At 45.5% G+C, this 18,893-nt stretch overlaps 1 protein-coding gene across 3 annotated transcripts in view; it reads right to left on the bottom strand.

Annotated features, from left to right (window-relative positions):
- Positions 1-889: 889 nt before the first annotated feature.
- The window catches only part of PHYHIP (phytanoyl-CoA 2-hydroxylase interacting protein), a 30,548-nt gene continuing 12,544 nt past the window's right edge, over positions 890-18,893 (bottom strand). For all 3 annotated transcript variants that reach the window (XM_033948751.1, XM_033948752.1, XM_033948749.1), the window contains 4 exons: positions 14,736-14,919; positions 11,853-12,027; positions 5,289-5,406; positions 890-3,283 (listed from right to left, as the gene is read on the bottom strand). In XM_033948751.1, coding sequence (XP_033804642.1) covers positions 2,749-3,283; positions 5,289-5,406; positions 11,853-12,027; positions 14,736-14,900 — 993 coding nt within the window. In that variant the 5' untranslated portion in view covers positions 14,901-14,919 and the 3' untranslated portion in view covers positions 890-2,748. The remainder of the gene's footprint in view (positions 3,284-5,288; positions 5,407-11,852; positions 12,028-14,735; positions 14,920-18,893) is intronic.

An 18,893-nucleotide genomic window follows, 5' to 3' on the forward strand; every position in this document is an offset into this window, starting at 1 on the left:
GGAGAGCAGAAGGTGACTCCATGAACTCTATTCACAAGGTCTGCATCAATGAAGAATTATGTCCTGGGAACAGCTTGCTGAGCTGATATCCATATTATGCGTTTTAGGGATTTATTTATCACTGTACTAGCACATCAAAAAAATAGAAAAAGAAATATATCTGATGCCTTCATACAAAGATACCGAATTAGTGAAAAGGACAGATCAGATTTGTATGGGAAAGTTTGGATGCTCAATATTCTGTGATATGAAACTGGTCGCAAGGTCTGGTTCATGTTGATCACTTTTCTCTGTACAGATGAAGAAAGTGAGTACTGGGAGTCCATCCAGTTGTGTTCTCTGGGAACTTTCTCTGATGAGCACATGCATGGGCAGTTTGAAAAAGGTGTAAGGTGATGGAGCTAAGCTTGGTACTGTAGCTGTGAGCTGTAGAGAGAGATATCTGGCTCTCAGGAATTAATGTTCTTTTCCAGTTGTACATAAATATTCTTTTCACCATGATGTTTGTGGGTAGGAGCTCCAGTCCAGTTGCTTTAGTCCTAGATCAAGTTGACTGGCGTCTAAATCAGAGAAGGCTGCCAGTGGAGACAAAACTCTCTTTTTTTCATATCAAGGACTGTCATCTCAGCTGTCCTGTGCCTCTTCTTCCTGGAGGATTCTCCAGGATATTGATACGAAAGGCGCTTTTCACTTCTTTTTATACGTGGCAGAGCTCATATGATAGAAATCTATTCCCAACTGTTTTCAATGCCACATTGTTCAAGTCTCTGCCCTTCCATCTACCCCGATCCTATCGTTCCCTGCCCCACACCCTTAATCATGAGGGCTCCCCATTCCTGATCCTATCAACCCCCCTCCCAATTCCCCCTGCTCCTGATCTTGCTCTGCTTTAGTCACAAACCCCCCCCCCTACCCACCTGGCTCTAGGGTTGGTGTTAGTGGATGTTAAGCAAGACAACTGCCCTGGATCCATATGTTAAAGGGGGCTTCATACCTGCCTCAAGCTGAAAGAGACACAAATGAAAGGTGGAATTTGGGCCCCCTCCCAAATTTTTGCCCTGGCCTCCTGTATGTTTAACACCAACCCTGCCTGGCCCTGATCCTGTCACCCCTTTGCTTGGACCCATAATCACATAATCCCTCTACCCCTGATCCTATTGTTCCCTTCCTTGCACTACTGATCAGGCGTTCACCTTCTCCCCATTCCTATTAACCTTTGCCTTACACCCCAAGTAACAGAACCCCCCTGCTGCATCTTATTACCCAACTGCCTTGCACCCTTAGACACATTGCTCACCTTCCCCCGATCTTATCCTTCTCTGCCCTGCACCTCCAGTCTCAAAGTTCCTTCTTCTGATCTTATTGCCGCTTCCCCTCTGGTAAGAGTCCCCACCCCACCAGAGTCTCTTCATTGCACTCCCAATTACAACACCCTATCCTTTGTTTCAATGACTGCCTGCCCAACACTCCCAGGTACGGCACCCCCTTGTCTGCACCCTCAGGTATAAAGCACCCACTCCTAATCCTGTTGCCAATGCCTCGGTCCCCCCCCCCAGTCATAGTGCCCTCTGCCCCACACCTCTGCTCCCAGTGTTTCCTGCCTCTAGTATTTAGAGGCCAAGAAGAGAAAAATGAAAGAAAATGGAATGAAAAGAAATATGTCAAATAAGGAGAGGAAGGGATGACAACAGACAAAGTAAAAGTGAAAGGTGAACCTGGGAAAGAAGTTAAGAGAACATAATGAAGAGGTGATTAGAAAGGAAAGACTGAGACGAATGCAAAAAAAACAAAACACCCAGACAGCAAAGTAATCTCTTTCACCTTCTAATATTTCCTGTCCTGTCCTGTGCTCTCTACCCTTAAAACATATCCCAAGCTGCATTCCTATCACCACTGTTCCTGGAACCCCCTTTTCTATGCCCACCAAGCCTATATCCCCAGCCTGCATGCCCTAATCATAGCACCCTCTGCCTCTCATCTAATGTCTCCCACTTCCATTCCTTTGGTTCTTTCACCCACTACCTATGCCTCTGATATAAATGAATCCTGTCTAAACCCCACCCCCTTGTCACTATCCCTGACTCTAGTGCCCCCCTAGTAGCCTTGGCCCTTTTCCTACTTTCCCTGGTCTTAATACCCTCTGTATAGATCCCTGATCCTTCTGCTACCTTTTCTGTACCCCTGGCTGTGTTCCTACCAGTGTTATGTTATACTAATCAGGTTTTCTATTCCGCCTTTACCTATTCAGTTCAAGGTTATATTACATTACAAGAGGTTGGGTTAGTTACCCAGGAAGTAACAATGGACAGTTTGACACACACATTCAATAGAGTTACTGGTACAGGTAGATCAGTACTTATACTCCTTTTTCTTCATGTTTCTAGCCTTGTACCCATGACCATGCTATTGGCATCCCCTCTGTACACCCTTTGTTCTCATCCCTAATGCCTCATACCACTGGCTATGTGCCTAGCACCTCTGGCCTCATACCCCTAGGTTTGCTCTTAACATGCCCATTCCTTATCCTGGCTGGGTTTCTAATGACTCTTATCCATCTCTGATCTTCACATCCCCTGCCCCATATCCCTGGCTATGCTCCTTGCATCCCCGGCTTAGGCCATTGCCCTCACACCCTGTACCCCTAGATGTTCTCCTAGTGGCCTCAGCCCCATACCCTCAGCTGTGCTCTCAGTGCCCCCTACCTATGCCCCTGGCCCTCATACCCCCAGCCCTTCACCCCAAGCTGTGCTAGCGGCCCATGTTGACATTGCAAGCCTTGCAGCTGGGGTCCTTCTTAGCATTAGCAGTGGACAGGCTCATGAGCTGGTGGCCACTGATCTCACCCAGGTAGCCAAGTGCTAGATCCACAGGCTCTGTATAGAAGATCTCCAGAATGAGGTCCTGTGCATGTTGGAAGACAAGCTCTGGGCCCTCAGCAGTGCATGTCAGGAAACGGTTGCAGGTGATGTCGAGTTCTGGGAGTCGTGTGCGACAGAAGAGATCCCCAGGGGAGCCACGAGGTGCCAGCACTAGCACAGCATAGTGATAGGCTGTGTACATACAGTATAGGTCAGCAAAGTATAGGCAGGTGCCGGGATGAAAGAGGTGCTGTGCGGGGATCTGGAATCGGTAGCGACCATATGGGGAGTCCTGTGGTGGTTGCCCAGTGTTAAATTCCGTGTTGCAGCTGAAGAAGATGCCATGGAGTGTGCCACTGATGGGGGAGCCGTGACTGCCGCTGTTATCCTTCAGGTAGGGCTGCATCACATTCACACAGTGCTGCCTGGAGGTAGGGAGACACCAGAGAGGGAAAAGAAGGAGTGTAGGGAGAAACATTCAGAGAAAGACATCCAGAAAAGAAGGGCTAGAGAAAATGAGAGCATCTCATTACTGGGACTTTTCAACATCCTATTTCATTTTATTGTCTTAGTTAATTTTCTCAATAGGGAAATCGCTTATACAGGGGAAAAAATAACACTTTCCAAATTAGCAGTATGTAGTTCCCAGCAGCTGCAACAGGGTTTAGACTTCAGGAAAACATGGACATAGACCAGAGATAGAGAATTCATCAGTATCAGACAGCACCCTTCTGCTTCAATGCAGTATCACCTGAAGTTTCTGCCCCCTACCCAAAACACTCAGTGTACAAGATATTTGGGATTCCTCTTTTATGGCCAGTATTGTAGATTCTCAATTTGCTAATGCATTACTAAAGCTTCTGCTCTGTTTTAGACAGTGAAATAGCTAAATGATTTCAGAATGGATTCTTCTTGAGCTGCTTGAGTTGAACAGCAAGATTAGGGTTACTATATGGCTCCAGAAAAAAGAAGACTGATTGAGACATCCGGGTTTTACTTCCACTGAAAGCAATGGAAGTAAGGAGGATATATTGAGGCATCTGAGTTTTACTTCCATTGAAAACTATGGAAGTAAAACTCTGATATCTCAATCTGCCCTCCTTTTTTGGAGCCATATGGTAACCCTATGCAAGATGATCAATATGCAGTGATGTTATTAGATGAACTGTGTTTCCTGGGGTCGGTCTGAAGGACAATATCTCATTGACTCTCCCAAATTCCCTTGAGATTCTGGAAGTCCTCTTGGGATCTTCTACCCCCTCCTGCTAGAAGGACCCCTGGGATCTCCAATACTCTCCTAACATGTTGAAAGGACTCTTAGGGGTAGGGTTACTAGACGTCCGGGAAAACCCAGACATGTCCTCTTTTTCAAAGACTGGCCAAGTACCCGGATGGATTTTTTTTAATGGGGAAGCTCTCCCAACTCCCCCCCCCCCCAGGGCCAGCTGCTATAATTGGATCTTCTGGCAGCTGGCAGTAGTAATGAGAGCCTGCTGCCGCCGGCCTGCCCTAGAAGCTGCCTCTTTGCAGCAACTTCCTGCTCCTGTGTAGGCGGGACTTGTAGAGAGACAGCTTCCGGAGCAGGCCGGCAGCAACAGGCTCTCCTTGTTGCTACTCCTGGCTGCCCGAAAATTCAATTATAGTGGCTAGCTCGGGGAAGAAGTACATGGAAGAATTGAGAGCTAGAGAGCAGCTTCAGAGGAGGGAGGGAGGGGAGGGGGCTGGAGAAACAGCATGGAGGGAGGTAAGTCTAGAAAAACACCATGGAGGGAGAGAGGGAGGGCTGGAGAAACCCTGAAGGGAGGGATAGAAGGAGGTCTGGAGAAGCATTATAAGAACATAAGAACATAAGAACTGCCATCTCCGGATCAGACCCATGGTCCATCGAGTCCGGCGATCCGCACACGCGGAGGCCCAGTCAGGTATACACCTGATGTAGTTTTACCACCCATATCCCTCTATGCCTCTCATAAGGAGATGTGCATCTAATTTGTCTTTGAATCCTAGGAGAGTGCTAGAGAAAAGAGCATGAAGTAGGGTAGTGCTAGATGGGAGGGGAGAAACAAAAAACAGCAGGAGAGGAAGCTGGAAGGAGAGTGGCACCCACAGGGAGTGGGTTATGGGTTGGAAGGAGAGAGAGAGAAGCACCCATAGGGGAAGAGGGTTGGAGGAAGGGAGAGAGAGAAGCACTAAAAGGGTACAGAGGCCTGGAAGGGAGACCAAGGAGATGGATGGAGCAGTGGGTGGAGTGTGGGGGGGGGTCATGTGTCTTCTTTTTTGTCTTCACATATATGGTAGCCCTACTTAGGGGCTCCCACTCCACTTTCATTTGATATGCTAAAAGTACCCCTAACAGGTTGGAAGTACTTCTATCAACATTTCTCTATCATATTATAACAGCCCCTTCCTTCTGGGGTCTTTCAAACTCACCTTATGTGTTGGAAGTATTCCTGCTGATGGTTCCGGTAGAAGACAGAAAAACGTAACATGCGTCCTGCCATAGCCTCTGCCTTTTCCTGAAGCAGCTGGAGGTGCTCCTTTGCATAATCTGAGAAAGAAGACAGGAGAGATGGAAAGTCACAGCACAGTTTACTCACCTATGAACTCAACATGACTAACTCAGATGGATAAGAAAGTCGAAATATATAACAGCCTCCAGTGGAAGGAGCCTTTGTTTTCCAGTACAATTTCTGGCCTTGCATTGATTCTTCCTTTCCCCACTAAGGACTAGATTCTCAAAACTCACTGTGCCTTTAACGATGGTCGCTAAACCGGTTCTAGCCAGTTTAGCATGCCAGTATTTTACCTTCCAATTCTACGGCTCACCGTGATCTTTTCCGAGCTTCCTAACAACCTTCAATTCTGCCATGCAAATGTAGTACAACAAGGTCATTACCAGTGCTGCCCGATTCAGGAAAAAAAAATTTGATTTGATTCAGCCTATTGAATCGATTTTTTGATTCGATTCAATTTTCCTGCCCAATTGGGTGGTTTTTTTCCAAACATCCTGGTGGGTTTATTTTATAGCCTTTTTGCCCTCTCCTACCCACACTGGTCCTGTTGTGTAAACAAAATAAACAAACAAAAAATACTTTTCCTCTGTCTATTAAATCCTAGCTCACGTTTGCGGTCCAACACTAGCTGTGGAAGGATACACATTTCAAATCTGACATATTGTAATCACAAAACAGAAAATAAAATTATTTTTCCTACCTTTTCTTGTCTGGTCTGGTCATTTTTCAAATCTGGTTGGTCTGGTTGTCTTCTGATCAAGCTCTCCTTCTTTCTTCTTTCTCCGTGCTAACCATCCATCTTCCATCTCTGTCCTCCCCTCTGTTTCCCTTTCCTCCCCCGGAGATCTGGCATCTTTCCTTTTTTTCAATTCCATCCCCCCGCAGCTGCAGCGATGGACCCCCACCACCCACAGATCCACCAGCTCTCCTTTTCTCATTTACCCTTTCATCCAGCATCTTTCTTCTGTGTCCCTGTTCCTATGCTCCCTCCATGTCCAGCATCTTATCTCTCCCCATATCCAGCTTCTTCTTTCTCTCTTCCTTACCTCCTGTATCCCCCTTCCCCAGGTACAGGCTTTCTCCTACTATCACTCCTGCCATCCTGCACCTTGCCCACCTACTTTGGAGCAGTATCTGTCCCTCTTGTACCCTTCCCCTTGTGGTCTTGCATTTCCCTCTCTCCATTAGTCCAGCACCTCTCCTCTGCTTTCCTCCCCTCTTTTTGGTTTCTCTCTCCACTTCACCCCAGGTCTGGCATCTTCTCTCCCCTCTCTTACTCCTTCCTCCTCCTCCTCCTCCTCCTCCCTCTGCACAGGCCTGCCTCCCTGCCCTGAAGGCCTGCTCCCTGTCACGAAGACCTGTTCCCCCACCCCCCAGGAAGGCACTTTCTCTCTTCCTCCTCGCCCGAAAGGCCTGCTCCCTCCACGAGACCTGCTCCCCCCCCCCCACCCCGCCATGAAGGCACATTTTCTTCTCCTTCCCGCCGTGAAGGCACATTTTCTCCTCCTCCCGGTGCGAACTAATTAACACCTGCTCCCCCCCGCAGCCTGCACCTTCTCCGCTCTTACCTCCTTTATGCTGATAGGGCAGCTTGCAGGCTCGCTGGTGTTATAGCAATCCCTGCAGCTGCCCGTGGTCCTCAGCGGCACGTTCTCTCTGCCGCGATCCTGCCCCTGATGTCAGAGCAGGGGCAGGACGTAGCAGAAAGAACGTGCCGCTGAGGACCACGGGCAGCTGCAGGGATCGCTACAACACCAGCGAGCCTGCAAGCTGCCCTATTAGCATAAAGGAGGTAAGAGCGGGGAAGCTGGGAGAGGCCTTTCTGACCGACCTTCCCCCCTCAAGCAGGAGCAGCAGCGGATGGCCAGCAAGAGGCAGCACTGCAGCTCCTGCTTTAGGAAGGCACGAGGGAAGGGTTGGCCATTGAATCAGGAGGCTGGTTTTTTTTGTTTTTTTTTAATTGAATCGATTTGAATCGTGAATCGGGCAGCACTAATCATTACTATTAAAACAGTATACGGGGTCATTAATATTAAAATGAAGACTCCTGGAAATTCTCTATCATCACCGAGTGATTCTTCAAAGGAAGCTCCAGGTTTTAATGACCCAAAATTACCGACTGGTCTGGGGTGCTGCTACTGTGAAAAGCGCATCTCAGGCACATGTATCTGAATCATTAGATTTTCAGCAGCTACAGTGACCCATCGGACTTTACTGGTGAGTTTTGAGAATCCGGCCTTAAGTCATGGACAGACTCAACCATTAGCAAGACTAGGCAGTCACTTAAGGCAGCACCTTCTGGGGTCAGCAAAGAGCAGCTTAGTCCAAGCAAAACATTCTGACAGTCACATGCGCTCAAAGAACTGTAAGAGCAAACTTTTACTTGCAGGAAGGATGAGTAATTTTCAGGCCACTTACTGTACCTTTGTAAATAGCTTTTGGAAACTGTCCGTATTATTTGAGTGTGTATGATACACACAGCAAACAAAGTTAAATATTTTAAAATCATGATGTCATGGGTGGGGGCAAAATAGAAGCCTGAACGTTAATTGAGGGGAGGAGGCCCTGCTCACAAATTATTGAATAAACAGGATAGAGAGGAAGATTCTCAAAAACCTGCTTCAGCTGGTTTAGCGGGGCAGTATTTTATCATCTGATTATCAGAACTGCTTACCGTGGTCTTTTCCGAGCTGTCTCCGACTGCCATGTAAATGTAGTACAACGAGGTCATTAATATTAAAATGTTAGTGGAATGTGCTTATTAATATTAACAGGAGCACTCCGGGTGATTCTCTGTCATCGCCAGGTGATTCCACATTTGCGGGCAAAATTGTACGGCAGGGTCTGAGCTGTCATAGCCTTACTTTCTGATCAGTGCCTGAGTGCTAATTGGCTCAGGCACTGACAGGAGAATAAGGTTTGACAGCTCAGACCCCGCTCTACCCCCCCACCCCCCACACGTGCAGATTAAAATAAAAAGACCCCTGAATCGAAGATTGGCATGAGGGATGCCCACTCTCTTGCCCTGGGGTCCCCTGACAACCAAACACCCAACACAATGACACATTGCAGAGAGCGCGGGGGCTGAATGTGCCTGAAGAGACTGTGGAGCCGTACCAGAGAATACTGTAGCACAGGGACTGAACATAAAGGTGCCAGTTTTATGGGTTGCCCGGGTGCTTGTGTATCTCCAGCATTGAGCAAACTCCTTCAGGAGAGGTGTTTGTGTTGACATTACTATTACCAATGTTTTTGAAAAGTTGACACCTATAGTAAATGTTCTGGAGACATGACAGATTAGAAAGACTTTTTGTTTCACTGAAAGCAACAGGGGATTATTCTGAAATTCTTGACACACCCTTCCCAGTCCCCGAGCCAGGAAGTTTCTCTTTATGGGTGTGGCATGACAGAGACCTACAGAGAGGAGATGAAACCAATCCCAAAATGCAAACAGATATTTTTAATACTGAAGAAATCTAAAGCCTGATACAAAAGGGAGGGTGTGGTATTCTCAGAAAGAGCCCAGAGAAGATAGGGAACCTTGTCTATAGTAACCTACTACTACTATTATTAATTATTTCTATAGCGCTACCAGACGCAAACAGTCCTTGCTCAAAGTCGAACCTGGCACAGAGTGAGAGTAGAGGGACCTGGGGGAGGTGGGTGACAGCAGAAACCCTGCTCTTGGTGCTAAACTGATGGTGTGTGGAACTGTAAAAATCTCATGCATGAATACAGGATGTTTGCGGCGGTACTTGGAGAGACCTCCCAGGAAAGAGACTTGGGAGTTCTGATTGACAAGTCGATGAAGCCGTCTACACAATGTGCGGCGGCAGCAAAAAGGGCAAACAGAATGCTGGGAATGATAAAGAAGGGGATCATGAACAGATCAGAGAAGGTTATCATGCCACTGTACCGGGCCATGGTACACCCTCACCTGGAGTACTGTGTCCAGCACTGGTCGCCGTACCTAAAGAGGGACACGGTACTACTCGAAAGGGTCCAGAGAAGAGCGACTAAGATGGTTAAGGGGCTGGATGAGCTGCCGTACAGCGAAAGATTAGAGAAACTGGATCTCTTCTCTCTCGAACAGAAGAGATTGAGAGGGGGGGACATGATCGAAACATTCAAGGTACTGAAGGGGATAGACTTAGTAGATAAGGACAGGTTGTTCACCCTCTCCAAGGTAGGGAGAACGAGAGGGCACTCTCTAAAGTTGAAAGGGGATAGATTCCGTACAAACGTAAGGAAGTTCTTCTTCACCCAGAGAGTGGTGGAAAGCTGGAACGCCCTTCCAGAGGCTGTTATAGGGGAAAACACCCTCCAAGGATTCAAGACAAAGTTAAGACAAGTTTCTGTTGAACAAGAACGTGCGCTGGTAGGGCTAGTCTCAGTTAGGGTGCTGGTCTTAGACCAGAGGGCCGCCGTGTGAGCGGACTGCTGGGCATGATGGACCACTGGTCTGACTCAGCAGTGGCAATTCTTATGTTCTTATGTTCATTCAGATCAATATTTAAGCTTTGTGATAAATGCTGGCTGCAACATTTAAACATATACCCAAATATTTTGTACCAGCTAATATCCAAATATCAGCATTGTGAATATCTTTATTAGCAATTGCAAAAGGAACATACAACCAGAAAGCACTGAATATCCAGGTATAGTGGCAATTGCTGACCAGTAACTCAGGACAGCTTTTGTAAAAAAAAAAATACCCATGAAGAAAATAAACCCTAGCTGTAAGCTGGGAACATCCATTAGAAGAAAAACTAAACAACTGCAAAAAGAATTCACTGGTTTCCAGTAATAAGAAAAGAGGAGGAAGGAAGGCAAGATCAAATAATGCCATTTACAATTTAACCCCAAATACATTGTCAGTTGTATTTAAATATTACAATTGGCACAGCAGCCTAACACTCAAGTGGGAGCTTTGGATAAATCAGGCATGTCTCACTTCAGTCTTCGACGGTTGTAGACAAACTGGGTTTTCAGGATATCTCTAATGAATATGCAAGATAAAGATTTGCATAGGACTAGGGGAAATGTGATGAAGCTACTAAGTAGTAGATTTAAAACAAACCGGAGAAAATATTTATTCACACAACCTGTAATTAAACTCTGGAATCCATTGCCAGAGAATGTGGTGAAATCAGTTAGCTTAGCAGGGTTTAAAAAAGGTTTGGATAATTTCCTAAAAGAGAAGTCCATAGGTTTGGGAAAATTCCACTGCTTATTCCTAGGATAAGCATCTTAGAAACTGTAATCTATTTGTTATATCACACAATAACATACAGTCAATTTAATATCCAATTTGCAAGTTCTTCCGGAATCAATCCAGCTACCTCTCCTCCCTTGTAACCAAAAAAAACCCCAAACAAACCCAAAACTGTGGTAACTTCACTGGAAATGTCCAGTTAGCTCTTTTGTAATTCGCCTTGAACTGCAAGGTATAGGCGGAATAGAAGCCCCTAATGTAATGTAATGTAATCTGTTTTGCTACTTGGGATTTAGCTAGGTACTAGGGACCTGGGTTGGCCACTGTTGAAAACAGGATACTGGGCTCAATAGACCTTCAGTCCATCCCAGTATGGCAATTCTTATGTTCTTATGACACCCCCAGCAACAGGAGGGATGCCCACTCCCTCTCTCTGCTGCCCAACTCCCTGACAACCCCCCCCCCCCAACAACCCATTTGGCACAAAGGCCGGACAGAGGGATGCAACTCCCTCTGGGCAGCAGACCTAGCTCTTCAAAATGGTGGGCCTTCCTCTTCCCTGTGCATCCTGGGATGCACTGGAGAGGGTCCTAAGGCTGTGACTGACCCAAATGCCTAAGGCCCCTCCTATAGGAGGTTGTCGGGGGGGGGTGTTGGTTGGGCAATGGTGATGACAGGAGGGAGTGGGCATCCCTCCGGCTGCCGGGGATATCGGATATTTAGTTGTTGGGGGGGGGTGATGATGGTGGCAGGAGGGAGTGGGCATCCCTCCTGTTGCCAAGAGTGTCGGGTGTTTGGTTGTTGGAGGATGTGCAGTGGCGGCAGGAGGGAGTAGGCAACCCTCCTGCTGCTGGGGGTGTCGGGTGTTTGGTTGGGAGGGCGGGGTGGGCAGCAGCTGCGGGAGAGTGGGCAACCCTCCTGCTGCTGGAGATGTCGGGTGTTAGGTTGTCGGGTGACCCAAGTGGCGGGAGTGAGCAACCCTCCTGCAAATCTTCGATTAGAGGGTCTCATTTTTTGTTTGTTTTGTTAATTTGCAAGATATATTCTGCGCATATGCTAATCACTATTACCAGAAACTCATCCCATGTAAATTTAGTGACCTTCCGTGAACCTTATTTGCATTTTAGAGAATACATTCAGGGCTGCAATAGCAGCCCATCGGATTTTAGCATGAATGTTAGAGAATCCGGCTCAGAGTGTCTTGTAATGTTCCCTCCCTCCCTCCCTCTGCTCAGCTGTTTATCCAGAGTGTGCAAACTCACTTACCCCCAGTGCAGAACTCCACTGTCTCACTCCAACCTGACACCTGATATTCGCCGTCACTCTGCTTAATGGCGGTCTGTACTGCCACACTGTATTCTGTTCGAGGGCTCAGGAACCAGTGACCCCTCACTGTCATCGGCAGTGGCACCGCCTTGGCTACCAGCTTAGTGGGAACATCCTACAAAAACCAGAAAAGAAGCCTGTCATTGGGCTTAGGACACACAGCCACAGATCTGCACATCATTCACAAGGTTGCAACCTCACCGGAGGTCAGTGATCATACATAGACTTGCTATTCAGTTACAATACCCATAGATCACACATAATCGTAGGATTTATTATGTCTAAGTTAAAGCACACTTACAGCTTCTGTAAATCCCTCTCTTTACTATCAGAATATGAGGCAGAGAAGTTCCCCTCATGGCAAAACATTCTCCTAACTTCTCTCTCCTTATACACCTCCCAGAGAACTCTGTTCCTCAGATAAGTCACTCTTAGCGTCACCCTTCTCCTCCACTGCCAATTCCAGACTTCATTCCTTTCATCTAGCTGCCCCCTAAGCCTGGAATAAATTACCTGAGTTTGTCCATTAAGCCCCTTCCCTTGTTTAAAAGCAGACTGAAAACCCACCTTCTTGATATAGCCTTCAGTCCTTAACCTTACTCCTCTGCCTTCCAACCCAGCCAGCTGATTAACCGTTCCCCTTAACTGTATCCATGCCATCCTGTTTCAGTCTTTGGGAAGCTGAGCTGAGATTGTGATGTCACAATGTCTCATTCCACCAATAAGAGCCAACCTAATCAGTGATGTCACAATGGCTTGATTGTCCTGTACTCCCTTCTGCCCTCCAACCAATCCAGCTGATTAACCGTTCCCCTTAACTATATCCATGACATCCTGTTTGTCTGTCTTGGCTGTTTAGATTGTAAGCTCTTTCGAGCAGGGACTGTTTTCTTACTCTTTGTGACTCTGTACAGTGCTGCGTGCGTCTGGTAGCGCTATAGAAAGAATTAATAGTAGTAGTTGGGTTGGGGGCTTCCCTGAGATCCTGGACATTTTTATTTGATTGTTTCTGCCCCCTCCCTCACCTCCTTCCCCATCTTATTGGGGCCCAGAAACACCTCCGAGATTCAGGCTGTTCCCACAGCAACAAAGAACAGGGTAGAGTCAAGAGACAAACACCATATTAGCCAAAAAAAATATATTAAATAGAACATTACCATAGCAACCTTCATTCTGCAGAAGCAAGTTCCTGGGGGAGGCAGCGCTAGCAATCAACTGGGGCTTTCAGTTAAAATCTACGAGTCGGTACTTCATTTTCCTCTTTTGCTAAAGTTAAATTCTCAAGGTAATATCACCTTCTCCTTCCTCTCGGGGGTCTATTTTTTTCCCAGTCCTCCTTTCTTGCTAAACGCAGAATTACAATGTCGGGATACAGTGGACTCTGCTGGATACAGAACCACTGTGAGATTGACCTTTAGGGGTTGATGCTCAAAAGCTTGCTGTGGAAGTAGGACTGATTGTCGCCAGTTTCACTTGCAAGGCAGCTCAGCCTCCAGTGCTCAAAAGAATTCTTGGGAGAGGGGGAAGCTTCTACCAATTGCGGTAGCAGCCATCGAGAACCTTATGCAAATACGTACATTAAAAGGAGCTCTTTAGTATTACAATGAGAACTCCTTGTAATGCACAGAAGGGAACTGTGTAAAATCTTCCGACAGGTCTGAAGCTGCCGGTACATGTTTGAGTGTGTGTCCCACACCTATGGTCAGAACTAGGGTTACCAGACGTCTGGAATTACCCGGACATGTCCTCTTTTTAGAGGACTGTCCAGGCGTCTGGATGGCTTTTCAAAACACGGCACTTTGTCCATGTTTTGAAAAGCATTGAGATAGGGGCTGCATCTTGAAGGCATCTGTGCATGCGTGGATGCGACACAGTGACATCACACGCATACGTGCATGCATGTGACATCATCGTTTCGCATCTGCGTATGTGCAGATGTCCTCCAGACACGGCTCTGAAGAGATTAAGTTTGTGTGGGGCTGGGGGGGAGCGGAACAAGGTGGGATCAGGGCCGGAATGAGCTGGAGCTGGGGCCGGAACAGGGCAGGGCTGAGAGTGGAATGGGGAGGGGCTACGTGTCCTCTTTTTCTGGACCAAAAATCTGGTAATCCTAGTCAGAACGCAGCTGTTAGGCGCAGGACACACACTCACACAAAACACACACAACATGTGCAACTATATTGCGGCTGAAACAAACAAACAAAAAAAATCGCACCAAAATAAACTTTACTGGAAATCTCCAGTGATCAGGAACTGTACTGGGCCTGAGCACAAGAGCTGTGTCTGCCATTCAGCTCTTGTGCGCGCAGACATAGCTCCTCCTCCTTTTACTGGAAAGCTCCAGCGATCAGGAACTGTACTGGGCCTGAGTACAAGAGCTGTGCCTGCCATTCAGCTCTTGTGCGCAGACATAGCTCCTCCTCCTTTTACTGGAAAGCTCCAGCGATCAGGAACTGTACTGGGCCTGAGCACAAGGGCTGTGCCTGCTGTTCATCTCTTGTGCACACGTGCCAGACATAGCTCCTCCCCCTTTCACCAGAATACTCAGCATAAACAGCGTGCATATGATTTGCATTCTGTTTGTACTCAGCAACCCCCAGCAAAAGAAAATCGCTCCCAACCCGGTATTTTTTTACCGGATTGCTGGAGCTTTATGCATCCTGCCCTTAGTCTCCTTTTGCTTGCGGTGGGACATGCCCCTTGAGGTCTGATTGTAAAACTGCTGAGGGGGAAGGGGTACCATAAGAACTGCTTGGTAAGGGGAGGGGGAAAGCAGAAGCAGGGGAATATCTGGGGGGGGATATGGCATTATGACTGTCTCACCCTGTGTTTAAATTTGTTAGCATTCTTGTTCTCCTTCTTGTTCAGGTCAATGAAATAGTGAGTGACTCTCTCCAGGTCCGGCGTGTCAATTTCCCAAGAGATCCGAAAAGAATCACAGGTGATGTCGCTGATCTGTATACTGTGAGGGGTGGATAGCAGCTCCATGCTCCAAGCTGCTCAACCACTACAAAACAAAGTGAAACAGGGAATCATAAGGTGGACAACTCTTGCAATCTGGCAAAAATCCTCCCCGGTTTGGCAATGGTGTGCATATGGAAGTGGGTGGATGCAGGTGTATGTTTGGGCATGGAGGGAGGGATAAGGGAATATGTGGTGGTTAGGGGGTGAGGGAGGGTGTGTCTGTTGAGGTGGTGGTATGCGGGTACAGAAGCATGGGGGTGAGAGTATGTGTGGCATTGGAGGTTGAGATTATGCCTTTAGGGTTGGTCATGAGCAAATATACAGTATGTGCAGAGGTGATGGCATTTCTGGGGTGGTTGGGGGGATGACGACAATATGTGTGTATTGAGGTGATAGTATTTATTTATTTACATTATTTCTACACTGCAAATCTCACAACCCTAAGCAGTTTACAATTAAAAAATTCACAATATATCAAATAGTCATATAATAAAACTAACATAATCAATGAAAAAACTGTCCTGAAAAATATTTAAAAATCATAATAATCATAATCTGCTTTGCCATACTGCTTTGCTTGGTAAAACTGCAAAAATCAAATAGTCTTAAGTTCCTTTTTAAAAGCAATAAAACTAGTTAATTTTCTCATTCCAGGATGTAAAGAATTCCATAGCTTAGGTCCCATTACTCTAAAACTGAAGACAAGTGTAAGAGAGATGGTGCATGTAAAAAAGTGAAAATGGGGGGGGAGGGGGCAAGTATGCACTGCTTACATCATGCTTTACAGGGCAGTGATATCTAATCTACTACAGTTTTAATGCTTCCCTGTTGGAACATAAGAATAACCTTCCTGGATCAGACCAATAGTTCATCATGCCCAGTATCCCATCCTCATGGTGGCCAATCCAGGTCACTAGTACCTGGCCAAAACCCAAGGAGCAACAATATTCCATGCTACCGATCCAGGGCAAGCAGTGGCTTCCCCCATGTCTTTCTCAAACTATGGACTTTTCCTCCAGCTACACCATTGGTCTCAAACTCGTGGCCCAGGGGCCACATGCAACCCACCAGTTATTATTTTGAGGTCCTCGGTATGTTTATCATAATCACAAAAGTACAATAAAACAGTTTCTTGATCATATATCTCTTTAGCTATAAATGACAATATTATTATTATTAAGACTTAGCCAAAAGAAAAGATTTATAAACTATAAAGAGTTTTACCTCATGCAAAATTGTCATTTCTTTAATGAGACATTAACTATTTTTTCTGAGGCCCTCCAAGTACCTACAAATCCAAAATGTGTCCCTGCAATGGGTTTGAGTTTGAGACCACTGGGCTACACTATCCACTCTTACCACAACCTCTGGCAATGCATTCCAGAGCTTAACTATTCTCTGAGTGAAAAAATATTTCCTCCTATTGGTTTTAAAAGTATTTCCCTGTAACTTCAAGTATCCCCTAGTCTTTGTCATTTTTGACAGAGTGAAAAATCGATCCACTTGTACCCATTCTACTCAGGATTTTGTAGACTTCAATCATATTTTCCTTCAGCCATCTCTTTTCTAAGCTGTAGAGCCCTAACCTTTGTAGTCTTTCCTCATACAAGAGGCGTTCCATCCCCCATATCATCTTGGTCGCTTTTCTTTGAACCTTTTCTAGTGTCGCTATATCTTTCTTGAGATAAGGAGACCAGAATTGAATGCAATACTCCAGGTAGGGATCACACCATGGAGTGATACAGAGGCATTATAACATTCATAGTCTTGTAAACCATCCCTTTTTTAATAATTCCTAGCATCTTGTTTGGTTTGTTTTTGGCCAACTTTTGCACATTGGGTGGAAGGTTTCATCGTATTGTCTACAATGACACCCAGATCCTTTTCTCGGACGCTAACCCCCAAGGTGGACCCTAGCATCCAGTAACTATGATTTAGGTTATTCTTCCCAATATGTATCACTTTGCATTTATCCACATTAAATTTAATCTGCCACATGGACGCCCAGTCTTCCAATTTCCTAAGGTCTGCCTGCAATTTTTCACAATCTGCATGCGTTTTAACAACTTTGAACAGTTTAGTGCCATCTGCAAATTTAATCACCTCACTCATTGTTCCAATTTCCAGATCATTTGTAAAATTGTTACAATACATAATATATTGGTTTAATTGTCTATTTTTTCATCACAGAATGATCTTTGTAAAACTAGTTTGGGTTGTTGTATATTTTTCTATACAATGTGTGACGTGGCTCTGTATATATCCAACCACCGACAATAAAATATATTTAAAAATAAAAAACTGAATGACTTATGCTTTTCCAACCTAATTGCTTTAAAGGAGGGAACTTCTAATAGCAAATCTTCAGAAGACTGTAACATTCTACTTGATTGATAAACTTTCAAATTTGAAGAAATCGATGGAAAAGTCATGTGCTATTATACTTTAAAAACCACGCAAAGTATTTTAAATTGCTGTTCAATAGGTAACTAATGTAGGGGTCCTTTTACTAAGGCGCAATAACCGATTTAGCGCACACTAAATGGTAACACGCCCATTATATTCTATAAATATAATGTAAAAGGACCTTGTAATGATTAGTAAAAGGACCTTGTAATGATTTCAAAATGGGGGTAATGTGATTGTGAGACCACTGTTAAAATTTGTGTTCTAGCATTTTGAGCTACTTGTAAAGCTCTCAAATAACTTTATTTATTTATTTGGTTAGTTTATATATCCAACTTTTAGATAAACCCACTAAAAGACTATTACAACTTGGTGATAGGGGCAAGGATACATGTGTGGTGGCCCGCAGAGCTGTGCTAGTTACTGTCAAAAACAACTAGTTTACCGTTACTAGTTACATGGGATAAAAAGTAACTGGTTTCTGATTTCAGTGACTCTTCACTAACCACCCCTCCCCCCTCCCCCTTTTACAAAACTGTGATAGCAGTTTTTAGCGCAGGCCGCGCGCTGAATGCTCTGCGCTGCTTCCAAGGATCGGCATTATCCCCAACACTCTTCAATCTCTACATTGCATCCCTCGGCACTTGCGTAGACAAAATTGGCTTAACCTCTCATAGCTATGCAGATGACATCACCATTCTCCTTCCTTTTGATCAGCCAACGCCCACCATGACAGACACACTACAAAGAACTCTAGAAACAGTGGCAACATGGATGAAAGACCTCAAACTAAAACTGAACCCAGTCAAAACAACATTCATACTTCTTGAAATATAAAACCCCAACCATAACAAACCTAGTAAAAACTCAATCACATACCCCATTCAACCCACTCTAAAACTTCTGGGAATGAAGATAGACAGATGCTGCACCATGCAATCATAAATCAACAAAAAAATACAGAAATCATTCGCAGTCATGAGAAACCTAAGGCAAGTTCGAAAATTCTTCGACAGAAAACAATTCCAGCTCATGGTCCAGTCCCTAGTCCTAGGTCTCCTTGACTACTGCAACATCTATCTCCCCTGCCCCGCAACAATGATAAAACAACTAGAAACAGTACAAAACACAGCCCTGAGACTAATCTATTCACTAAGAAAGTATGACCATATCACTGAGGCATGCCTCGACTCACATTGGCTCCCAATTCAAGCAAGAATACTATTTAAATTCTACTGTCTATTATTTAGATCCATAAATGGTGACAGCCCAGCCTTCTTGAACAACCGCCTAATCCAAACTACTACAACCAGACACAGGAGAACCCAGACACCATTCACATACCCTCCAATCAGAAACATCAAACGGAAAAAACTGTACAATGGTCTTCTAGCCACACAGGCAGCAAAACTAGACCACCACCTCTCCAATCTACTAATCGCAACCCCAGACTACAAAACTTTCAGAAAAGAAATAAAAACCCTGCTATTCAAGAAATCTATGAAGACTAACACCGTATGAAACAATTCAGTCCTCTGAAGCAACCTGCTCTACTCTGTAACACCTCTGGACATGTCCAGAAATCCTCTTCTGTGATCCGCCTTGAATCGC

This window comes from Geotrypetes seraphini, chromosome 6 (genome assembly GCF_902459505.1).
Source record: "Geotrypetes seraphini chromosome 6, aGeoSer1.1, whole genome shotgun sequence".
In the NCBI taxonomy this organism is placed as follows: Eukaryota; Metazoa; Chordata; class Amphibia; order Gymnophiona; family Dermophiidae; genus Geotrypetes; species Geotrypetes seraphini.